This window comes from Ochotona princeps, chromosome 20, assembly GCF_030435755.1.
Source record: "Ochotona princeps isolate mOchPri1 chromosome 20, mOchPri1.hap1, whole genome shotgun sequence".
In the NCBI taxonomy this organism is placed as follows: Eukaryota; Metazoa; Chordata; class Mammalia; order Lagomorpha; family Ochotonidae; genus Ochotona; species Ochotona princeps.
The window spans coordinates 1,238,413-1,261,225 of NC_080851.1; the positions used below are offsets into that span (position 1 = coordinate 1,238,413).

The 22,813-nt window shown below is 56.6% G+C and overlaps 1 protein-coding gene across 1 annotated transcript in view; it reads left to right on the top strand.

Annotated features, from left to right (window-relative positions):
• The window catches only part of COBL (cordon-bleu WH2 repeat protein), a 110,820-nt gene that overhangs the window by 24,146 nt on the left and 63,861 nt on the right, over window positions 1-22,813 (top strand). The window contains exon 2 of the mRNA XM_058678157.1: window positions 22,167-22,358. Coding sequence (XP_058534140.1) covers window positions 22,167-22,358 — 192 coding nt within the window. The remainder of the gene's footprint in view (window positions 1-22,166; window positions 22,359-22,813) is intronic.

Consider the following 22,813-nt stretch of genomic DNA (forward strand, 5'->3'; position numbering starts at 1 on the left):
AACAGCGTGAGCCTCACTTCCTGTGGCCCACAGAGGGGCTGTGGCATGTGACAGGGCTCCAGGAAGGGCCCTGAGGGCCTGGACACTGGTGTATCACCTCGCACAGTGGGTGGGCTACAGCGTCAGACAGGCATCACTGCTTGTTGTTGCATGGTTTGGTAGTGTTGTCTTCATTGTTTACCTACATGTTGTTTCAACTTATTTTGTAATGTCACATTTGCTGACAAATAACAGGATTCATACAAGAATTCCCATGTCTTCTTTATCCAGAGACTCCAACTAACAAGTTCACAAACCCCAGCCAGCAGGTGTACCTGCGCACGCACACGCACAGAGTCCTTTCAGAGCCCAGCACACCAGCTTCTGCTCTCTCCGCTTAGGACTCAGCCCAGCGTCCACGCCCGGTGCTGCCCTGGACCTTAGCACATCAGTGTCCACCCTCCCTACTTAGGACTCAGCCCAGCATCCACGCCCAGGGCCCTCACCCTTGGGCTGCCTTGGAGAGGCTGGTGATGGATACAGCCGAGAGGCCACAGCCCTCCCCGCCAGTGCTAGGCAGTGCTTCCTACTGGAAGTCGGCTTGCTTGGACTTTGGTTTCCTCTGCTGTGTGTCACGATTCTTATCTGGCCAAGTGCTCCTTTTCACCTGAGCCTCTCCTGCGTGCCAAAGGCCACCTCTTCCCGGGGTTCAGGGATGCACCCCTCCAGCCCAGCTGCCAGCTTCTGGTTCTCAGGGTATGCCCAGCCCCTTGTTCCTGTTCCAGGTGTGTTCCCTGCTGCCCTCTCCCCTTCCCCGCACATGGCCCTGCTCCCACCACTGCCCCTTGCCCTGGCAAGTGCGATTGCTCTGCTTCCTGCCACATGACCCTCTTCCAGGAGCCAGCCAATTCCTGGAGGTCTCAGGGACCAGTATGGGCCAGGGCTGGCCACTGGGCAAGGGAGGCTGCTAAAGCAGAAAGGCCCAGAGTGGACAGGCTCTGGTGCCACAGGAGTCTCCATGGACAACTTCTGGGAAGTGACAGCAGAACAGCAGCATGCTCTGGTGCTGTCTGCGGCCGCCACACGCAGGTAGTCACGGGGTCTGCACCTGCCCTGGAAGCTGCTGCTGTTACCTGGAGCAGCCGTCGGCTGGCCTGGGGGAGCGTCTGCCCAGGCGGAGCATGGTATATCCGCTCTGCGGTGCTAAGCAGTTAGAACGGGTGTCTCCCTGGCTTCATTGCAAGCAGAGGGAGCCCGTGGTTCCTAGGCACCCAGGCAGGTGCCTACGTCCATGCTGCGTGGCATTCATGTCTGCAGACGCTCTTCCTCTGTGTCGATCGTGGGAGCTTTTAGTCAGAAAGCTTAAAGGCCTCTGCTGAGGAACCAGCCCAGCTCAGAGAAAGGTTGGACTGCTAGGGCAGGAGTGGGGTTCCTGCCTCTCAGGGTCCACTGAGGCCAGAACCAGACTTGCCAGCCTTCTGGGTGCTTCTGCAGGGCCAAGGTTTGCCAGATGGTAACCAGTCTCTCATTGATGTCAGGGGTGGGGGCCTGTCCAGGGAGCCTGGCCTGTCCACTCTGCCAGGGGCCCATGTGACCAGAGCACCTATGTTCTTTGGCAGTTTGAGTCAGCTCGAGGGCTGAGTGCCAGGACGTGTGTTCTGGGCTCCTGCCAGGAGCACCTGCTCTCAGTGCCTTCCCAGGAGCCGCAAGCCCTCGGGCACTGCTTCCCCATTTCTCCCTGCCTGCAGATCTTCTAGGCCAGGGGACAAGGCAGACAGCACATGGCTGTGGTGCCTGAGCTGCTTTTGGACACACCCTGGGCCATGTTCCTGCAGCTCCCCGAAGCCCCACAGAGCCCTTGCTTTCTCTTGTTGACCTGGTCCTGACGCAGCCACTGCTTGGCCAGCTAGTCTTGGGTTTAACTTGAAAACAGTTGTGTTTCTGCTTCAGACAGAGCCATGGACCTGGCTCACGTCTGAGAAGCGTTTTAGAGTGCTGGACTCGCCTTTATCTGTTTTGCAAATCCAGCAGGACCGCGAGCTGCCCACGTCTGTCTGTTGTCCATTCACCGTAACTGACACCCGAGAGAAGTTCCTGGGGCAAGAAGGAGAGTTCATTCTAGCGATAGCTTTGGAGGTCCTCAGGCTGAGATTGGCAAGGCCCCTCGGCTTTGGCCTCTGCGAGGGTAGTGGCTGGCGGGGTGTGCAATGCCTATGTGCAAGTATGGAGAGATGAGGCTCTGCTCGGGGCAGCTCGGGGGCCTCCCAGGCCCAGTTCCACCCCAAGCCAGATTCCAGAGGCTATATGTCTGTGTGAGCCAAGGGCACTCCTGGCCAAGGTGCAGGGCCCAGCACCCCACACTCAGGCTCTCTGAGAGTTCCCTGCTGGGCGGCCATGGGAGACCCTCTGAGGCCAAGCATGTGGCTGTGCTGGACTGAGCTCTTGGGCCGAGCGCCCCAAAGTCCATTCATGCCTGGGAGTGTCCTTGCAAATGTTTGTAGAGATCAAATTCAGAGATAAGTTTACTGTGACGCAGAAGAAAAAAATGCAAAACCCACGCACACAAGGGATCTGGAAAAGTGTAGGTGTGGATTCCAAACTCCAGTTAAGCCAGAGCTTCCGTGTTAATCCCACCTCCCACTAATGCCCCAGCATCACTGTGGGTCAGAGATGGAAGCACACTGGGCACAAGGGCCCCAGCTCGCAGCCTGCAGCTCCTTCCATGCCCGGCTGTGGGCATTCACAGCATGTGGCATGTTTCCCTTCCTGGCTCCACAGGGACTAGATGCACAAGTCTGGCTCAGCCAGTCTTTTGCAAGCAGCATACTGAGTGATGCCTGAGCATGCGTGGGAGCCACAAGGCTTCTGGGCAGTATGGAGTGAAGCATCCGGGGCTGCAGCCAGGACCGGATAGCCAGGGACAATGGGGACTCTGCCAGTGGTGGTGGCAGCTGGCCTGGGCTGACTCTCAGATCTGGGGACAAGAAGAAGCTGTGATCCCTGCAAGGGAGACCGTGAGGGCAGGACCCTGCATGTGTGCCAGGGATGGTAGGCAGGGAGACAGGAGTTGGACATCAGTCCTCATGCATGTGTGGGGACAGAGTGCAATCCTGCTGGGGTGTGTGTGGTGTCACGGACAGGGTGTGGTGCTGGAGCCAAGACATCTTGTCACATAGGCTGGGGGTAAGGGTCACCTGAGAGCCAGGGATCAGTGCAGGGGACTGAGGCTGGCAGACAATGGGAGAGTGACACCCTTCAGTGCCTAAGCTGGGTATTCTAAGGTGTTGGTGTGCCCGAGCCACTGCAACAGATGAGCAATTTGGGAATTGTATTTGATACTGTGCTATGTAGGCAGGTTGACTCTTTTCAAACAGGTAAAATTAGTCCAGCTGTCTGCAGAAGTGAAGTGAGCACTTACTGTTCAGGGTCCCATTCTTGTCACTTCTTCTGGTGGACACCAGTATAAGGTATGCAGGGGAGTGGCCTGGTCACTTGGAGGTCGTTCTCTGTCTATGAGCAGGGCAAGTGTTGGAGACCCCTAATCCTCAGAGTCGGGAGAATTTTCTCAGGAAAGCTGGGTGGTGAGTGGGAGCTTCAGACAGGGCAGCCCATAGCGTGGCCACAGCTGGAGCGCACAGACGCCCCCGGCCTGGAGCTTGGTGTTTGAGGTCGTGTTTCAGCCTTGTGTCCAACATCTGGCCCGTGGAGGGAGCTGTTGGCCGACTGCACGCTGCCATGTGACATCCTGCCATGTCATCCTCTGCTTGCAGACCAGGGTGGCCGTGTCACCTGTCCTCACCCTCCCCCCCAGCCACCATGGGCTTGCGGGTCCCAGGGAAGGCTTTGGCTGGTTGAGGTGTGGACGGCAGAGCTCACCTGTGTTTGCTGGGAGCCTGGATCAGAGCTAGAGTTTCTTGGGTCTGTGTATTCTCCTTTCTGAGTGCCCAGTTCAGCCTGTTTCTCCCTCCATTGTTGACAGCAGGGTGCTGCATGTGCACAGGTAGGTTGTGACTCCTCTGTGGAGAGCGAGGGGGTGAGGCAGGGTGCAGAAGCAGGCGCAGTGTCCTGGGATGAAAGGAGCCACAGGCTGCAAGCTGGGGCCTTGTGCCCAGCATGGTTCCACTGCAGGTTAGGGGGTGCCACACAGCACAGCAGCTCAGGAGAGGAGACATGACATGTGGACATGTGGGATGCCATGTGGTGGATGGTGGCTTAATGCCTCGTGCCATAGCACCAGTTCCTGGCAATGTTTTCATAACGGTCACACCCAGAGGTCGTGGCCTGGGACTGTGCTGGTTTGCTCTAAGTAGTTCTTAGGGTTGATATACTCTGAGTGCAGCACCCCGCTGGCACTGCAAGCTCCCCAGGGACCTCGCATCCCACAGGGAGGCACTGCCCTGCCCCATCACTGTCATCAGAAGCTCACACACATCAGACCCAGGTCCCAGGAAAGTCGCACTGTCACGTTCTGTGTAGGTAGTGTCACACACACTGGCAGGCCCTGGTTGAGCACACTGGAGACATGAGCAGCCACCTGTGAGGATGCAGCCCCGTGCTTTCCAGGAGCAGGTGGGGAGAGGAGGAGGAGCAGGGGAGAGGAGGAGCAGGGGAGCAGCAGGGGAGAGGAGGCGGGCGCGGAGGGGAGCCTTTGCACAGGAAGCTGGGATCGGAAGTGGAGCCAGGCCTTGAACCCCGGGCATTCTCCAGTATGAGTTGTGAGCATTGCCAGAGGCATCTTAACAGCTGTGTCACATGCCTGCCTCGTTGGTGTGCGCCTTAAGTTGAGTAATAGAATGCTTTGGGCAGATGGTGACCTACTGAGGAAGCTGGCTTTAGAGCCATGTTGAGGAGAAAGGCCGTGGCTCTCGGACCTTCCCGTGTGTCATCTCCATGTCTGCGATCTTCTTTCTCCCTGGCACCATTATTTCCTCTGGAAATATTCTCCATGAAACCATGGTCCCAAGGTCATGCCAGACAGTGCCGAGAAAGGGAGGGCGGGTGCTCATCCTGGGACTGTTGCCTCACAGCGTCCCTGCATGCAGTGAGAAGCAGTGTGTCCCTGAGGGCCGGCCACATGTCAGCAGCCACAGGTTCTTGCCCTCAGCCAACACACAGTAGGCACACAGGGCAGGGGTGAGCACTTGTGTTGAGTAGATGCGGGTCTGGCACCACAAACGTGCCTGTGAAGGCCTCCCGGGGTGAGCTGCCTGATGGCTCAGCTCTGTAAGAACCTTCAACGCCTTCTCTGCCCCTGCGAACAGCATCTGTCTGTGTTGCCCGCCAGGCTTTCAGGTGCCCTGTTGGCTGTGGGGCCCTGGGTCCTCCCCACGGGCAGAGTGGACTTCAGAAGGTGTGTACAGCATCCTTTGGTGTAGGTGGGTGCCTCTGTTTTCTCAGTCGGCTGACCTGATTTAGTTCAGCTGGAGGTCAGGAGCAGCCACCCTGAGGACCCTGGTGGTCTCTGGCCTGGGCTGGAGTTGCAGGCTCAAGACTGAGCCACTTTGAGGGGAGTGGACACAGATGGAAGTGCCTGCTCTCTGTGCTCCGTGACATGCTGCTGGTGGTCTGTGGAGGAGGCGGCAGCTTCCTTTCCCAAGCCTGGGAGTGTTGGGCGAGTGCAGCACCATCCGTTAAGCAGCCAGGGGAGCCAGAAGCCGGGATTCAGGCAGGCTATGCAGTCTGCACCTGTGCAGCACCCAGATCTGCGCACACCTCAGGTTGGGGCCAGACTGGGCAGGCCAGGTGCCTTCTGGGCTGTGACAGCTGCTCGGCCCTTCCAGAACATCCCCACACCCTTTCCCAGGGTCTCAAAGTCCCAGAAGGCTCTGCAGCCAGCACTGGGCCTGCACTCCCTGCTGACGGCTGCTGTGCCCACATCCTAGGGAACCTGATTGTAACACTCTCCTCTGTGAAAGGGCGTCGGGCGGCGCCTGCTCTGTGGGATTGCAGAAGTCAAACAGCACGTGTGTCACGCCACCTGCTGCGGCATGGCGGCCGGTGAGGTGGAGCTCCTGGGCAGCCCTTCCCAGCCCGCCGTGGAGGTGAGGGAAACACCTGTGAGGGGGCACGCCATGCCGGGCCTTCCTCAGAGCCACTGCCGGGGTCCTGCTCTCCGCTCTGCTCCCCAAGTGGAGTGTTTAGGTCTTTGGACAGAGACCCTACTGCTGCCGGGGCTGCAAGTCCCCACCTCGCTTCTGGCTGTGAGCTGGCTGGAGCAAAGGTGAGACCTGACTGGGTCAGTCAATGCTGGGTGGACCTCCTTCCCTAATCTCGGGGACCACCTGGGTCCCCTGAAGCTCAGTTCTTCTTCCCCCTGCCCACTGGCAGAGCTGCTAAAGCCCTGGCCCCTCATCCTTGGGACACAGATGTGGCACCTTTCTTGGACAATGGCTGCAGAGCTGCGGCAGAGGGGAGCATGGAGGGTGAGGGTGGCCTCTGAGACTTGGGGCTCTCCGTGCCTCAGCAGTCCGTCTTCCATCTCCCACAGACCGTTTACTGCCAGTGAGAGGCCTCTGGCCATGCAGGGACTGGATGCAGCGAGGGCTGGCCACTGGGACCAGTGTGTGAGGTCACTGCGCCCTCTGCAGGTTCTTGAGTGCCCAGCGTGGGTGGCGGAGGAGGGGGACAAAGTGGGGAGGTGTTGTACTGGCTGCCTGGTTCCTCTGTCCCTGGCGGACACTCAGCTTCCGCGTCCAGCCAGGCCCCTAAGAAAGCACTGCCCCTCATTTCTGCTCTGCCTCTGACAGATGGCTTTTCCGTGCCTGTGCCTGTGCTGCCTGTGGGGCCTTCATCCTTCCACTGAGGATCTGAGTGTGGGAGCTGGGCCTGGGATGCAGGCAGTGTCTCCTGGCAGCTCAGAGACGCGGGCAAGGTCCTGGGCCCATTTGTTGGGAGTACTTCTGTGTCTGATGGTCACTGAGTCAGCACCTCGGGTTCATCTGAGAATGGGATACCAGCACCTCCCCCGAGGCAGTGCCAGTGTGCCATGGCATTCCAGCAGGGCAGCCCTCTTCTCCCTGGTGCCTGTGCAGCAGTCATTCCTGCACTCAGGGCAGGGCCCTGTCACCCTGGCAGTACAATGCGGCAGAACCTGTCTGGCCGGTTCTCTCCCAGCCACTGCCTACAGCCCACATCTGGGGCCGAGCCACCCGGAGTTCGGGTTGCCTGCTGGGTGTGTTCCTTAGTGTTGAATCTCAGCGTCCTGGGGTTTAAGGCATGCAGTCATTCCTGGATGGGGATTGTCTCTGCACTTTCAAACGATGCAAAAGACAAGTCTGAGTGTGTGTGTGCATGCGTGCGTACACACCAGTGTGCGTAGAGAACTGATCATGGGGGAGCTTACAGATAGCCTGCTGAAAGGCAGAGTTACAGAAGGGGAGAGCTACACAGATCTTCCAACTGCCAGTTCACTCTGCAAGTGGCATAAGTGGCCAAAATTGAGCCATGCCAAAGCCAGGAGCTTCATGTGGTGGCAGGGGCGAAGCTTCCTGTGGGCTGTGTTCTGCTGCCTTCCCAGGCCATTGGCAGGGTTGGGATCAGAAGTGGAGCAGCTGGGATAAAACTGGCTCCCGAATCTCCCCTATCTCTGCAGGCAGAAGTTTTACCAGCTACTGTATAACACCAGCCCCAGCTTAGAAAAAGTGAACAGTTTTACAGGAGACAAAGACTACCATATTCCCCTGATTACATTTTTATCTGAAATACCTCAGTACTTTGAGGAGAAGCTCAGAAACTTTCTGGTTAAAGATCTGGCCAGGGCCCAGCATGATGACTCAATAATTAAATCCTCACCTTACAAGCACCAGGATCCCATATGGTGCCAGCTGCTCCACTTCCCGTTTAGCTCTTGGCTTATGGCCTGAGAAAGCAGTAGAGAATGACCCAAAGCCATGGGATCCTGTACTCAACACGGGAGACCTGGAAGAAGCTTTTGGCTCCTGGCTTCAGATTGACTCAGCTCCAGCCATTGCAGCTGTTTTGGGAGTGAACCAGCAAATGGAAGATCTTTCTGTGTCTCTTCTCCATAAATCCGATCTGCCCTTCCAATAAAAATAAATGAACCTTAAAAAAAAAGCCAGAGCACTAGGCATTCGTAGTCATTACTTGTAGTTAAAAATCTTGCTGTGGCTCTTACAGACCACTCACACTGAGATGTCCTGCCTCCAGGTGACGTAAGGGTGCCGGCACTGATGTGAGCTTGAAGGCATTCTGTGTCCTCCAGTCTGTAAAGATTTTTCCCTGTTTTAAAATGGAAATCAGTGCAGAAATCGTATTAGACTGCAGATTTAATGCAAACACAACTGCTGTGTGTGAGAGAGGATTTACCCTTGAGTCCAGGACGTGTTGGAATAGCAGCCAACTCAGCCTCCAGTCACATCTGATGGGGTTTGCAAGGAATCTGTATGGCCAAGGTCGGCAGCACACGTGGTACAGTGTGCTTACAGCCCTCTTCCCTGACTTCTGGGGGCTAGGGCCAGAGTCTGGGCCATTGTTCACTTGCGGAGCTTTGGGGAGGGACCATGGCCGGAGGCAAAAGCAGAGGGTGGCAGGAAGTGTAGGCAGGTGTGTCCTCTGGACAGGGGACCCACCAGTCGCCCAAGCCGCTGGTCCAGCTCACCCTGTAAAATGATGCCATCCTAACTGAGCCCTTTCCTTTTAATTAGGATGGTTAGAGACTTGCTTGTCTACACGCAGGCTGGAATACATGGGTTTTTTTTTTTTCAGCTTTAAATTCATGGGCTGATAAAAGAAGTGTGACATATTTTCTAAATGCCACTAGGTATTTTTAGTCTTTCTCTACAAAAATAAATGAGTCACACATACCACACAGCATTATTCATGGGCATCCTATTTTGCCTTTGCAGAGTTCTTGGCCCCACCTTTGCTAACTCCATTTCCTTGCAGAACTGTCCGTCACCCTGCAGGCAGGGTCTATGCTTACGTCAGCTTGGTTGTCACGTGGTCAAGTTGATGAGGACTGGCTGGACACAGTCGCATTGGCTCAGTGACCTGTGTCTCGTGCAGACTGCTGCCCACCCCACACCATGTCAACCATGGTTTCCCTTAGTGTGGGGCAGGGGCAGGGAATGTCCAGCTCATGGGCCGGAGAAGGCTCCTGAATTGCTTGGGTATGGCCCTGCCAAGGCAACTGTGGATGACTTGAAAGTTCCCTCCTGCTCAGCAGGCTTGTTTTTAAGGGGCTAATTCTCTGTGGCCACAATTGATACAAATAACATTGTAAATATCCAAATGGCCCGTAATGGACCAAAGGTTCCCCAGCCAGTGTTGAGACCCTTGCCTGGGAGCTCCATGGATACCGACATTCGTGAATGTACAAGCCCCAGAACAGCCGGGCCAGTGTGAGCACCCCGATACACACCCTCATGTGGACTCTGGGTTTTCCTGAGTATTGATGATCTCGCCATAGTGAGGATACCATGTAAGTCACCGTGGCGACAGGAGCTCAGGCACTGGCAGGAACGCCTCCTGGATGTGCACCTGCAGGGGTGTGGAGCCTGTGGCTGCTGGGAAGGATGAGCAGGCGGGGCACTCCCAGAAAGGCCAGCCGCCAGACATACTGAGGACTTTGTGTGGTTGGCACTTTGATCTGTGGGCACTGTTTGCTCCCAGTTACCTGTCTGGAGCTTGTACTGTCAGCCACCCTGGGGCATGGGGGCTCTTGCCTGGTGGAGCAAGCACTCAGACCAGGGTGGCAGTTGTGAGACAGATGTAGCAGTGACAGCTGAGCTGGCTGGGGAGGGGGTAAGGGCTAAAGAGCATGGGTGGGGTTGGCGGGAGTGGATGTCTCTGCTAGACTCTGGAGGCATTCCAGGCAGACACAGGGCAGTGCGACCCTGGCGGTCTGAAGGCAGAGGTCCCTGGAGGCGTGGGGCTGTGGAGGGGTCGCTAGGGGAGAGTAGGCAGGACTGCCTCAGGAAGGAGCCTCCACCCCTGCCAGGCAAAGCAGGAAGGCAGAGCCCACCTTTAAAGGCCCTGGATTGTGGAGGTTACAAGGGAGTCGGGGCGATTGGCAAAAGGCTGGATACTCCTGGAGGAACTTCCACGTAAAACGGCAGGAGCCTGGAAGGAGAGGAAGGACAACCCTTTCCCATCAGCCTGGGGAGCGAACACAGAGAGCCAGGAGAGGGGTAAGGGCTGGCAGAGGTGGGAGCCAAGCTTATCCTGGCACTACCTTGCCCTCGGGGTTCCCAGGCAAGGTGGTCAGAGAGGTCAGAGTGGTGGTGGTGAGGCCACCAGGACCCTGACAATAGCAGCGACCAACGTGCGAAGGCTGTGGAGATGTGGAGGAGCCCCTGTGGGCTCTGGGGGCATAGCTTGAATCCCACAGCTTGACCTGGGATGACAGAGGGACTGGGCCGTGGGGTGGAGAGTGGGAAAGTTTCAGGAGGGTGGGCCCAGAGGGAGTGAGGAGGAGACCCCCGGTGCATTGTGAAACAGCTGGCTCTGCGGGAGGGGGGAGTGGGTCTGGGACAGGTGCACATGGGGATTGGTGCCAGTCTTTCCAAGGTGACTGTTTAAGGTCAAGGTTGTGGGCATCTGGTAGCTCCATCCATGGCTCCCACAGCCACCTGAGCCACTCAGCTGCAGGACTCACAGGAGGCTGTGGTGCACACAGCACCAGTGCTTCTGAGGAGGCGGCCTGGAAGTGGTGAGAAGGGACTTCTGTTGCTCCCCGCGTGGCCTCTGCAGGGGATCAACCACTCCAGTGCTTGTCCGCCCTTTACACCATCAGGGGAATTGACATTCTTCTTGGGGTTTGGTCCCTGTGTACTTATAGAGCAGGTGGAACTCCTGTGCTGAGCGTGCGCCAGCCAAGAGGCAGCAGGTCCTGCCTGGGAGTTCTGTGACCCCCATGGTGTGGAGCAGAAGGGAGCCGGGGCTTCACATGTTTCCAGAGCTCTGGGTATTTGCACCAAGGTATTGAGGTGTTGTGGGGTTGGAGCCCCAATCTGCGTGTAAATTCATTTATGCTTCATACACACCTTTTATACATAGAGCTCAAAGCTGATTTTCATGTTTTTAGTGTGCCTACATTCTGTCAGCACTGACCAAGCTGTGACTGAGGTCAAGTGTAAGTTTTCTACTTGTGGTACAAATCAGTACCCAGAGTTTTGGGGTCTGAGACCTTTTGGCTTTCGAGTTGAGGCTGCTTAGCCTGTACTGGATGGTGGGACAATGTCTCGCACCTGCTCCGGGATTCCCACATAGGAAGACTGGACTCACCGATCTATGATGGCTGTACAGCAGGCATGAGGGGCTCAGTGCACACGGGGCTGAGGCTGTTCACTCATTCATCCGTTTGTGCTGCCATCAGGATCCAGGTTCTTATTCAGGGCTGCTTGGGGAACTAAGAGTCTCCACCACACTTGGGCCTCCCAGTCAAGCTCTGCCTGGAGGGAGAGCCATATAGGGCTCAGGTCCCCAGGGGTCAGGCAGTGGTGGGCACCAGCTCTCTTGAGACATGGTAGCTTTGCTATCCGTTTCACTCACACACAAGATACCTAGTAGGAGCCAGTACAGCCCAGCAGGTAAAGCCTCTAGTTCCGGGACTGGTGTCCCAGTCGTCGCACTTGTCATCAATCCAGCCCCTGCTATTGGCCTGAGAAAGCAGCAGATGACGGGTCAGATGCTTGAGTCCTGCGATCCATGTGGGAAACCCCAAAGCCGCCCCTGGCTTCTGTCTGGTCCAGGGTCTTTGTGTCCCTCTAGTGGGGCAGGCAGAACGCTGGCCTTGTCCACATCCTGCGGAGTTTAATAACCAACAGACACCATGTAGTTCAGGAGCCCTGAGATGTGGACTGTCTGACCAGGCATGGAAAGTGTCTGCTGGTCCTTGATCCACCCACTGCCCACTCTCCTGCTGCAGGTCGCTGGCAGGCAGGCAGGCAGGCAGGCCTGGGCGCTCTCCCTTGGGTCTGCCCACTCTCCTGCTGCAGGTCGCTGGCAGGCAGGCAGGCAGGCAGGCAGGCCTGGGCACTCTCCCTTGGGTCTGCCCACTCTCCTGCTGCAGGTCGCTGGCAGGCAGGCAAGCAGGCCTGGGCACTCTCCCTTGGGTCTGCCCACTCTCCTGCTGCAGGTCGCTGGCAGGCAGGCAGGCCTGGGCACTCTCTCTTGGGTCTGCCCACTCTCCTGCTGCAGGTCGCTGGCAGGCAGGCAGGCAGGCAGGCCTGGGCGCGCTCCCTTGGGTCTGCCTGCTCACTTCATAAGGTCTCCAGGCCCCTGCCCCTAATCTGTGGGTGAAACAACAGCTCCTTGCTGCAAATGTGGAACAGTAGTAGCATCTGGAACATGGAGTAAAGGAGGCCAGGTCCCTGCTGACAGCGGTGGGAGAAACTTGCGCAGAACCATGTGCACTGCATGGATTCTGTCCCAGCAGCCAGTGAGGAGCCTGGGGATGAGCTCCGCTGGGACGGAGAGGACACTCGTGTTTCTGGATGCTTGCAGCGGTCTGGACTGAGTCTGTGCAGTAGGAAGATGCCTCACAGCACGTGCAAGTGTTTTGGCGACCATCAGGAACACCTTGTGTTTGGAGAGCCAGGGCTGCGGAAGGGCCTGCTGTAAGAGGAAGCAGACATGGAGCCCTGCAGTCAGTAGCCCCCTCTCCCTTCCTGGCACAGCATCTGAGGCCCAGGGGCCCATTCAGAACTCTTGCTCTCAGGACTGCTGTGGGATGTGGGCCAACCCACTGTCCCTGGCCAGGCCTACCAGACGGGCAGTTCTGCAGCTAAGGGTGGACAGAAGGGGCCGAGAGGCTGAGCCAGCTGCCCCTAGGGGCCGCTCAGCTCAGATTTCACAGCCCAGGCAGCCATGGCCAGGCCCAGGCGTGGGCCCTATTTTGAGAAGCAGCTCTGGGGAGGTTATCAGATGTCATATTTTTGCCCGAGAATTAAAGGCATAGGTGCTTCTCTGAGGAGATGTTTGTCTGGTAGCCAGCTATTGGCATGCATTCCCAGTGGTGCCATGCCTCCTCTGCCACCTTGGTGCTGTCCCAAACACAGGCTGTTTTCCTGTCTGTTTTGGGCAGTGAATGTTACATTTATCAACAGGCAGAGAAGCAAGGCCAAGAGATGAAAATTGGAGCTGTTAGATAGCAAGGCGCCGTGCTGATTTGTGGGATCCTAATGAAACCGCCAAAATGCAGGCCCAGAATCACCTGTTCCCAGCCATCCAGCGAGAGTCCAATCTTGTGTGTGGGCCAGCCATTCCCTGGGTGCGTCATCAGCCCCAAGCATGGGAGCAGGCTTTGTCCTCCTGAGAGGTCCTCTGGTTCTGCAGTGTCCCCAGGGGCTCCTGGCAAGGAGCAGGCTGGTCAGATTCCACCACTTTTCAGTCCATCACAAAGGCAGGTAGCAGCAGGTGGCTTATCGCCAGCGCCCAAGTGCCCGGTGCGTGTCCCGTCTGGCCCAGCACTGGGCCTGGCTCAGCTTCCTGCTTGCTCCGGCTCAGGTTGTTTTTCACACGTTGCTGGAAGGAACTCAATACAGCTCTGCTCCTTTCTTCTCCCTGGAGGATAGGACTGTGAGCACCTTGAAAGCAGATCTTCATCCACAATGATGGACGTTTCTGCTGTCCTTGGGAAGCTGGTGGGGGTTGGGGGGAAAGGGTCCTTCCTGCCCCCTTGGAAGGACCCAGGAAAGTTGTCACAATTTCCAGGGCTTCTCTTTGAAATCAGTGCTATTCCCATTAGACACGGTTTCCATCACTGGGCGTCTGCTGTGAGCTCAGTGTGCTGTGAAGCTGAGCGCGGCTTCTTCTTCACTAACGTTTCCAGACCTCCACTGCAGCTCAGTCCAGGCACTCCTTGCCCTGGGCTCGTTTCCTCCGGAGCCACCTGACGCCTTAGCCGTGCGCCCCAGCCACAGGGCCAGGCAGAAGCTGAGTATTCCCCAAGAAGTCACACCTGGCTGCTAGCTGTCCACTGTTGATCTGCGAGCCAGGGACAGAGGGAAACATCAGGATTGCCCCCATGAGCTGGTTCACTCCCCTACTGCCTGCGCAAAGCAAGGAGGACCAGGCTGGATCTGGCAGCCTGGACCTCCTGCTGCAGGCTGGGAGCCAGGCTGCTGGAACTGTCACTGCAGCTCCCAGGGAGCGTGTAGGGAGGGAGCCAGGAGTCAGACCCAGACACTGCTGTGGCCTCCCGTGTGGAGTGTCAGGTGCTTCGTGCGCCAAATGCATGGCTCTGCTTACAAAATGAGAACTCCCAGTTCTCCCAGATCCCAGCTCGGGCCTCCTCCATGGGTCAGTGTCCCTGGCCAAAGGGCTCCTGGCCCTCCAGGAGAGGCCGAGGGAAGGAGCCGTATCTCCAGTGGTCCCAGGCAGCCCCTGACTTGCCACTCAGCACGCACTGCCCCTCTGCTGTTTTGGTCCGTTTGGGGTCTCTCCTACCCTGAAGAGCCTGTGACAGAGGAAGAGAGCGCCTAGGAAGACAAGGGCCAGACGGCCACTGTTCCTTCTGAGGACAGCATTGCAGGGATGGAATGGCCTGTGGGGTGCCCATCAGGCAGAACCCCTGAGGGGCCCTGGACACCATGCCCAGTGGAAACCGCATGGTTTCTGAACTTCGAATGTCTACAGCCAGGAAACATGTCCTTCTGGGGACATGGGTTTCGGGGAGAGAGAGAGATGCATCAGGAGACCCACCCCTGGGAAAGGAGGTGCCGATTCCAGCCTGGGGTCATGAGAATGCCCTTGGGGCCGAGTGGGTCAGCAGCAGAGAGCATGCTGGTCCCTGCGGAGTAACAGGCCGCGCTCCCTCCCCAGCCGTGCTACCCTTTCCCAGCCCCTTCCTCAGGCCAGAGACCTCTGTGCTTCCTCCCACGTCTCTCACTCTTTCTCCTCTTCATTCTCTGAATTTTGACGGTTTGTGACTTTGAACAGTTCTCTCTCTGGTTCTGTTGTGAGGGTGCAGGGGCCCCCGCGGGTGTAGATGGGGCTGGGCTGGGGCATCAGGTGGCGCCTGCATGAATAAGTCACTAGCTGGGCTGCCCCACGGAGAGGCCTCTGCCGCCTTTCCAGGCACTGCCTCCCACTGCAGATCCTGGACAGCACGGGCTGCACAAACTCAGAAGCCCCCGTCTTTTGGGGGAGGAAAGCAGGCACTTCGGACAAGGGAAGGGCACGGGCGCAACGTGCCATGTGTGTGAACACTGCCTGGTGGCTGAGGAAGCAGTAAGTTTTCTCCACTGATCTGCTCATCGAGCGGTCTATAAGGAGCATTACCCAACTGCTGCGAGTGGGCTGAGGAGCAGGGTCTTCTCTGCGTGGCCTGAGGGAGTGTTTCTCTGCTCATTTCCCACCTACCACGCAAAGCAGGGTGGCTGACTCAGGCTGCCTTGGCCATCAGGCAGCACCTGGAGGCCATGGGTACTGCAGGGTCCAGGGGCTTTCGATGGAGGCTATGGATACGCGTTGCAGGGCACAAGTGAGCCCCCAGGACAGCAGGTGTGGGGAAAACACACCTCCACGGTGGCCATGCAGGCAGCAGCCAGGGCACACAGAGCAGTAAGTCTGCTGGGATGGGCTCCGGCCATGGCCAGTCCTCAGCAGGTGCAGGGCAGGGGGATGCCGCAGCAGAGTTGGGAGTGAGCCTGTGACTTACGTGTGCTAGGTGCTAGGTGCTGAAGGCTTGGTCCCCAGAGCCCTGTGTGAATGGTGGAAGGACTGGCCGCCTCATCCCAGTGCCAGCGATAGGCTGACAGGCCACGACAGTGCGGACTCTTGTTTGTATCTGATACTTGGAGCAGGGGTTGCTATGGGCAGCACCTGCAGGCAGGGCCTGCCAATAGCTAAGCGAGCCACACCTGCACCTCCTGCTTCCCTTACTGGCACTGGATAATAGCTGTGGGACTCGGCTCTCAGATGTTCCTCTCAGCGTTTACCTGATGTGTGTGGAGATAAGCTGCTCCCATATGGAAGGCCCTGCATGTGTAGTTTGGCCAGTGTTATGGATAGCTCCTGTCATTGTGTCTCAGGGAGTCCTATCTAGAAGGCTGATCTTTGTGTGTTGGATTACTGAAAGCTTCCCTGACCCCAGGTCCAAACTGAAACTCCTGTGAGCACAGGCTATCCCGGTGTTGAATGCCACTGGCCTCATAAATGAGCTCTGCTTGGGAGTATTAGGAGCTGCTTCTCCTCTCTCCTTGTGGCTGACAGAAGTCACAGTGTAGTAATAGCAACATTGGTTGTAATGGTAATAGTAATCCTTAGAACTATGGTAACAGCAGTTGCACTGAGTCACCATGGTTGTGGAGGAACAGCAGGCAGTATGATAGGAGAGACAATCAGTGCAGTGGCTGTAACAGTAGCTGTAACTGTAGCAGTCAGTGTAGTAGCAACGACAGACATTGTGAAAGTGGAAACAGTTGATGGCAATAGTAGTAGTTGTTGCAATGAGCCACCAGTCCTGAGCACTGCCCACAACCCAGAGCCACACCAGGAACTGTGCAGTCACTACCCAGGTAGTATCATGGCCCCACTAGGCTTGCCTATTCTTATCTGAGCAGGGATGTTGTCCTGAGCTTGGGAGGGCCGGAATTCCAGGGGTTCCCAGCCTGGGGTGCCCTCCTCTACAGCTCAGAGGATCCCTGTGTCTGGAGGTGCGTGGGAGCCTCAGCCACCTCCAGGGTGTGTTCCGCATCTCCCTGTCCCTCTTCTGTTCTTGGGGGCAGCAGAGGCTCTCTGTTAGATTCTGTCTGGAGCAGGCAGACTCCTGAGTCCAGGATGTAGCGCTTGACAGCGTGAGCTGATCTGCAGACTGCCTGCTTCTGAGTTGAGTGGACAGGGAGATGGCGATGGCCTGAGGCCACAACGTGCAGGCTTGCCCAGGCCTGCTTCGTGATGGGTCAGTCACCAGGACCAGCTTGACTGGCCCGGGCTGCTCTCTGAGACTCTGGCAGCTGCTGTGTATGAGAAATGGGTGGAACTGGTGTTGTCACAAAGGTCAGCTGGGTCAGGCCTGTTTTCTTGCCTGCAGAGGCAACACAGATGTATGTCAGGGTGTCCGTCCATGCCCTGGGGGCCCACAGGAAGCCATGGATTCTGCCTGTTGGTTGCATCTGCACCCTTGCCCGGCCCAGGCCTGCCATCTGGTTCTCATTCAGCTGCCTGGAACCCAAGCCTGCAGTTTGTAGTCAGAGAATCGTTCAGCTCACATTGTCCTGGGTCCTTGCCGGAGGTGTAGTCTCATCCTTCTGCTGCGTCTAGAGAGCTCTTGGGAGGCTCACTGCTGGCTGACCTCTGCCCAGCATGTGTGGGAACGCATTACCAGAGCTCAGTGAGAGTTTGGTGGCTTCCAGCTGCAGTTGTTGAAATGGTGTTAATGACCTGGGAGAGGCCAGTGTGTTGCCATGTTCTATATGCATTTTCACTTCATAGATGGCTCCCAACAGGTGCACTCAACTCAGCATGTCCTAAGACCTGCGTTGCCCGTGCTGGGCAGTGGGCGGGGGTAGGACTGCCAGGCTGAGTGGCTTGCTGCAGCCAGCAGCACCTGCACTGGGCTGGGTGTGCTCCCCCAACTCAACCCAGCCTCTGTGAGGACCTTGGAGAAAGGCCGCACTGCTTCTCCAGGCCACCAGATGGGGCAAGGTGCCTTCAGAGCAAGCCAGCTCACTCTGCCAGGTTGAGCCCCTCCCAGGGAGAGTCGGCCAGGCTCCAGGGCGCCTGCCTGAGTGGACACCCACCCGTGGGTTACGCAGACTTCTCCCTCTCTCTGTACACGTTGCCCCTTCAAGTGTTGCTTGTCCTGCGATTTTCCTTTTATTGCTGTCTCAGACTCCTCCTTCCTCACGGTGCCTGAGGACAGGAGCTGCCTGGCCAGTATCACCCATAAGCAGTTTCATTATAGGTTGAGATTCCTCATCTGAAATCTGAAACTCTCTAAGCACTGACCTGTTAACATGGAAAATTCCACACCCAGAACTTCGTTACCTGCACAGAGCTGTTGAGTATGTCATCTGAAGTCACCACCAGGCCGTGCGTGAGACTCAGAGGAGCCACAGTGAAATCCTAGCCCCATTATGCAAGTGCAGATAATCCAGCGTTGAAAAACTCCAGCCCCAGAATGCTTCTAATCCCAAGCATTTTGGATAAGGGAGTTGCAGCCCAGACCTAGGCGCATGAAGGGCAGGTGTAACATCTGCTGCTTCCAGAAGTGTGGTGTGCCTCTGCAGGCGGGAAGACAGACCTGACTCAGCTCACCCATGTGACAGTCCACAGGGAGGCCCTCAGGATCCCCACATTGAGCTTCTCTCAGCCCGAAGCCCCTGTATTCACAGGCACAGAGCTCTGCGGGCAGTTCTTGAGCTAATGCGCCCTGCTAGTGTTGTTTGTGCATACCGAGCTCTCGTATATGCCTCCCAGCACATGCTGGCCTTCCGTGAAAACAGAAAGGCATGCACCTGTCATGTGTTAGCTGTGGCTTAGCTCATTTGCCGGGTGCTTTCGTGACGGCTTGCAACCTCTGCAACCACAGCCCTAGCCCACTTCTGAGGGGGCGTTGTTCTCTAGCAACATGATCCTCAGATTCTCCAGCATAATAGCTCCACCCACGGCAGTGCTTCTGGTCTGTACGCAGGCCACAGAGACCTCCCTGGCCTCGCTGTCCGCATGGGGCTGGGGCCTCAAACAACCCCATCTCCCAGAACTGGGGGTGAGTCCAAGGCAGTTGTGATTGGCTGGGGTTGCTGCCAGCGAGCGGATGGGGTTGAATAGTGGGATGCACAGGCAGCTGGTGCAGACCTTCAACCCTGGGGTTCAGATGTCACCTGAGCCCCCAGCAGGGCACAGGCAACCAGTGCCCAGAGGAAGGTCCCTAGCTTGTTCCTCTGTGTTTTCAAATCAGCCTGAAGATCGTGCCATGAGTGCTGAGTATCCTGAAAAAAAAAAACATTGACGGGCTTAGATATGCGTGCTCATGCATGTATTCACATGGTTTACAGATGTACTTGTGGGCAGTCTGCTGTTTGCAGTCTAGGCCACAGTGTGTGAGCAGACGCTGCAGAGGTGTAGCAGGGCAGCTCTGGGTCCTAGGCAGAGGGAGGACAGGGTGGTGGCCTGGTCCTGCATCTGCATGCCTCAGCACTGAGGGATGCTAAGGTAGCTAAGAGCCTCTTACCAGGTAGCTCTGGCTGGTTGAGGGGCAGGTGACTCTGGACAGTTCTTCTGGGTCTGTGATGGGCAGGTGGTGCCCGCTGTGCTCCTGTGGTGAGCAGTTGCTTCCTGTATGCGGGATATGTTTGCTTCCTGGAATGGTAAGACAAGCTTGTTGCTTCTCTCTGGCAGCACTCGGGAGGGGCCCGAGACCCAAGGTTAGGTCCAACCACTTTCCCACAACTGTGGGAGCTGTTTCTCTCTGCTCTGGCTTCTCCATCGCTGTGCTGGGTAGCATCTCTTCTTACTAGCAGGAACCAAATCATGTGTAGTTAGAGTTCCAGGCCCTGGCACATGTTGTCTGGGCTCTGTGTGAACTAGGGAAAGCTAGGCGCATATGCCTTACCTGCTGGACAAAACACCCAAGCTGTCCCAGGGATGGACAGAACGCCCAGTGTTGAATGGGACACCTAGGCTGTCCCAGTGCTGGATGGGATGCTGAGGCTGTCCCAGTGCTGGATGGGATGCCCAGGCTGTCCCAGTGCTGGATGGGACACTGAGGCTGTCCCAGTGCTGAATGGGACACCCAGACTGTCCCAGTGCTGGACGGAATGCCCAGGCTGTCCCAGTGCTGGACAGGACACCCAGGCTGTCCCAGTGAGGAGTAAATGAGCAATCAAGAACTGTGATGGTGGCACTCTGACCCCTTTGCTGTCTGTAAGAATACAGCATGGAGCACAACTATTACAGTGTTCCTCTGGAACTTGTAATGTGACATGAGTGACCTGAGGCTTAGCTCAGGATCAGGGTTGACCCGTGGCGTGGCACCAGTGACTCTGCAGCCACACCTGAACCCTGTTGGTGCTGTCATCTCTGTTGTAAATGATCGCTTTCCTTGTACAGGTGGCACAGTTACGGAACAATCAAGAAGTGTGTAGAAGTAAATGCAGCCAAATGCTTGCATTTGTCATACCATCTGTTGCTTGCAGGCCACAACGGGGCATATTTTACCTTTCCAGAATGTTTGTGAGCTGTGCTGTGCTGCAACACATGATTCTCTTGCAAAAATACAATTTTAGGGGCAGGTATTTGGTTCAGTGGTAAAGCCATGCCTGGGATTGCTGCATCCCATACCAAGGGCCTGGCCTGAGTGCTGGCCCCTCCAGTCTCCATCCCGCTTCCTGGCCCGTGTGCTGGCCTCTCCAGTCTCCATCCCGCTTCCTGGCCCGTGTGCTGGCTCCTCCAGTCTCCATCCTGCTTCCTGGCCCGTGTGCTGGCCTCTCCAGTCTCCATCCCGCTTCCTGGCCTGTGTGCTGGCCCCTCCAGTCTCCATCCTGCTTCCTGGCCCGTGTGCTGGCCTCTCCAGTCACCATCCCGCTTCCTGGCCTGTGTGCTGGCTCCTCCAGTCACCATCCCACTTTCTGCTCCCTTGTGCCCTACAAGGCAGCAGGGGATGGCATAAGTCTGTGGGTCCCTGCTGCCCACATGAGAGACCCAGACTGGCTTCAGTCTGGCTGTTCCTAGCATTTGGAAAATGAACTGGCCAATGGAAGATATTCTCTGTTTCTCTCCCTGTCTCTGTCTCTCTGCCTTTCAGATACAATGAAAATAAATTTTGAAGATGGGATTCTGTGAAAAGTCATGTTTTGAGACTGACTTTTCGGAGGGAAATTGATTCTGTGCCCTGGAAGCCTGTGTGCCCTGTGCTGGTGTAACACAGTGCGGCTTGTTCATTTCCTGATGGATGGTTCGATTGCGTGCATGTCTGGCCTGCCTGCTGCTGTGTGGTTACATGAGTTGTGTATCTGCATTAGCTTGTAAGGGGCATCTTTGAGCCTTCTGCCACATGGACTTGTGACATTGTTTCTCTGGTGCAGAGCCCTAGAAGCACAGCTCCTGCACCCCACACCTCCTGTCAGTGCTGCCAGGGGTGAATGTGCCAAGCGTTCAGAGGGCCACTGGTGGATGCCCGGCAGAGCGGGTCCAGCCAGGGTGGGAGGAGATGGTCGCAGCAAGCCAGCTGTCTGCCGGCTCTGACAGCATGTGGGCTCCAAGAGCAACAATGCTGCCCCTGCAGGGAGCTGCAGATCCCCCTGAGACTGCATGTTCCCAGTTGCGAAGCGCTCTGAGGGCTAAACAAGTAAAGCCTCCCGAAGCGTTTGCTGGCACAGGTGCTCATGAGTGGCGAGTGCTCCATTCAGTCAAGTCGGTCCTTTGCTGGAACCCCGAGGACAAGGTGACAGCAAGGCATGAGAAATCAGGTCTTCACAGGAAAGCACATATCTGTCTGTAAGGGTGTGTGAGCCTGTGTGTTTACTAACACAGTGCTGCATGGAGACATTTAGACGTGTGAGCGTGTGTGTGTGTGTGTACTTAACGCACAGGAAGGTGCTTCAGAAAGTTTGTAGGAAGATGGGATTAAGGCACGAGTTTATGTTGGTGCGAAGTTTTTTTTGCCATGGTGTGGAAGATGCATCCGATGAACAGGTGACGTAGGGGTTTCAAATCTGCCTTAGTATTTTAAAGGAACTCATAGCTTTGATTTCATTTCTTCTGGGATTGCTGAGGTACAGGCAATGTATGGGTATGCACACACCCTTGTGTATGTACTTATAACATATGTGTGCATGTATATGGCCATGTGGACATGTGTAGACATCCATACATGTGCTCCACGTGTAAAATAGGATACCTCTGTGAAGCGGGGTCATTAGCCTTTGCTGGCTGTTCTGCAAGAACCATGGAGCTACTGGCCATGGGCATCGGTCGGCAAGGATAGCTCCCCTCAAGGGTTAGAGGATTCTGAGCAGGTGCAGAAGGTGTTCCAAACTCAGCTTCAAGTTCAAAACAACGGGTCCTATGTAGAGTTCTCAGCTCCAGACTCGGGCCCCAGCCTAGCCCCAGCTGTTCTAGGCAAATGGGGAGTGAATCGGTGGGTGGGGCTTTCTGTCTCTCCAAATAAATACATTTCTAAATGACCAGAATGCATTGGAGCTGCTGCCACGTGGTGTTTCTGACAAGGAGGGTTTGTGCAAAGTGGGGAAACTGTCACTCAGTGCCTCCCTCTTTTGCAGGAAGAAGATGAAGGCCCGGGCTCCCCCACCCCCGGGGAATCCGGCCCTCCTGAACACCCTGGACAAACAGAGGCCTCTGGGAAGCTCTGACCTCAGCCTGCAGTCAAACCTGGCCCCCATGAGGGATGGGCCGTTGAACCTCACTGTGGTTCTGCCCAGTGGGCTGGAGAAGCAGAGCGTGGTCGGCAGCAGGTAAGGGTCCCACCCAGACCCACCAAGGACTGCAGAATGGGAAGGAAGCTGCGACATGATTGTCCTGTGCTGGCTCTGGGAGCAGTGCAGGACTTGCCTCCCTCTGTCACCGGGGGACAGCCTGGGATGCCCACCCCATGTCACCTGGAATGAGCTCTCAGTCCATAAGGGAGCTGGGACACTGTGGTTCCCTACTGCAAAGGGTAGGCTTGAGATGGAAAACCCAGTCCACTTCCAGGAAAGTCATGGCCCCTGGGACTGGAGCAGCAGCCGGGATTGTCACAGCATCCTTAGCTCTGCAGTCCCACAGCCAGGAGGACAGCCTCCTGAGGGACCGTGCAGGTGCCCCCTGAGCAGCTGGCAAGCAGGGGCAGGCCCTGATGTCGAGGACTGAAACATATTGCCTTGATTTCCAATGTGAGGGACCGTTCCAAGCCCTCAGCACCATGTACACC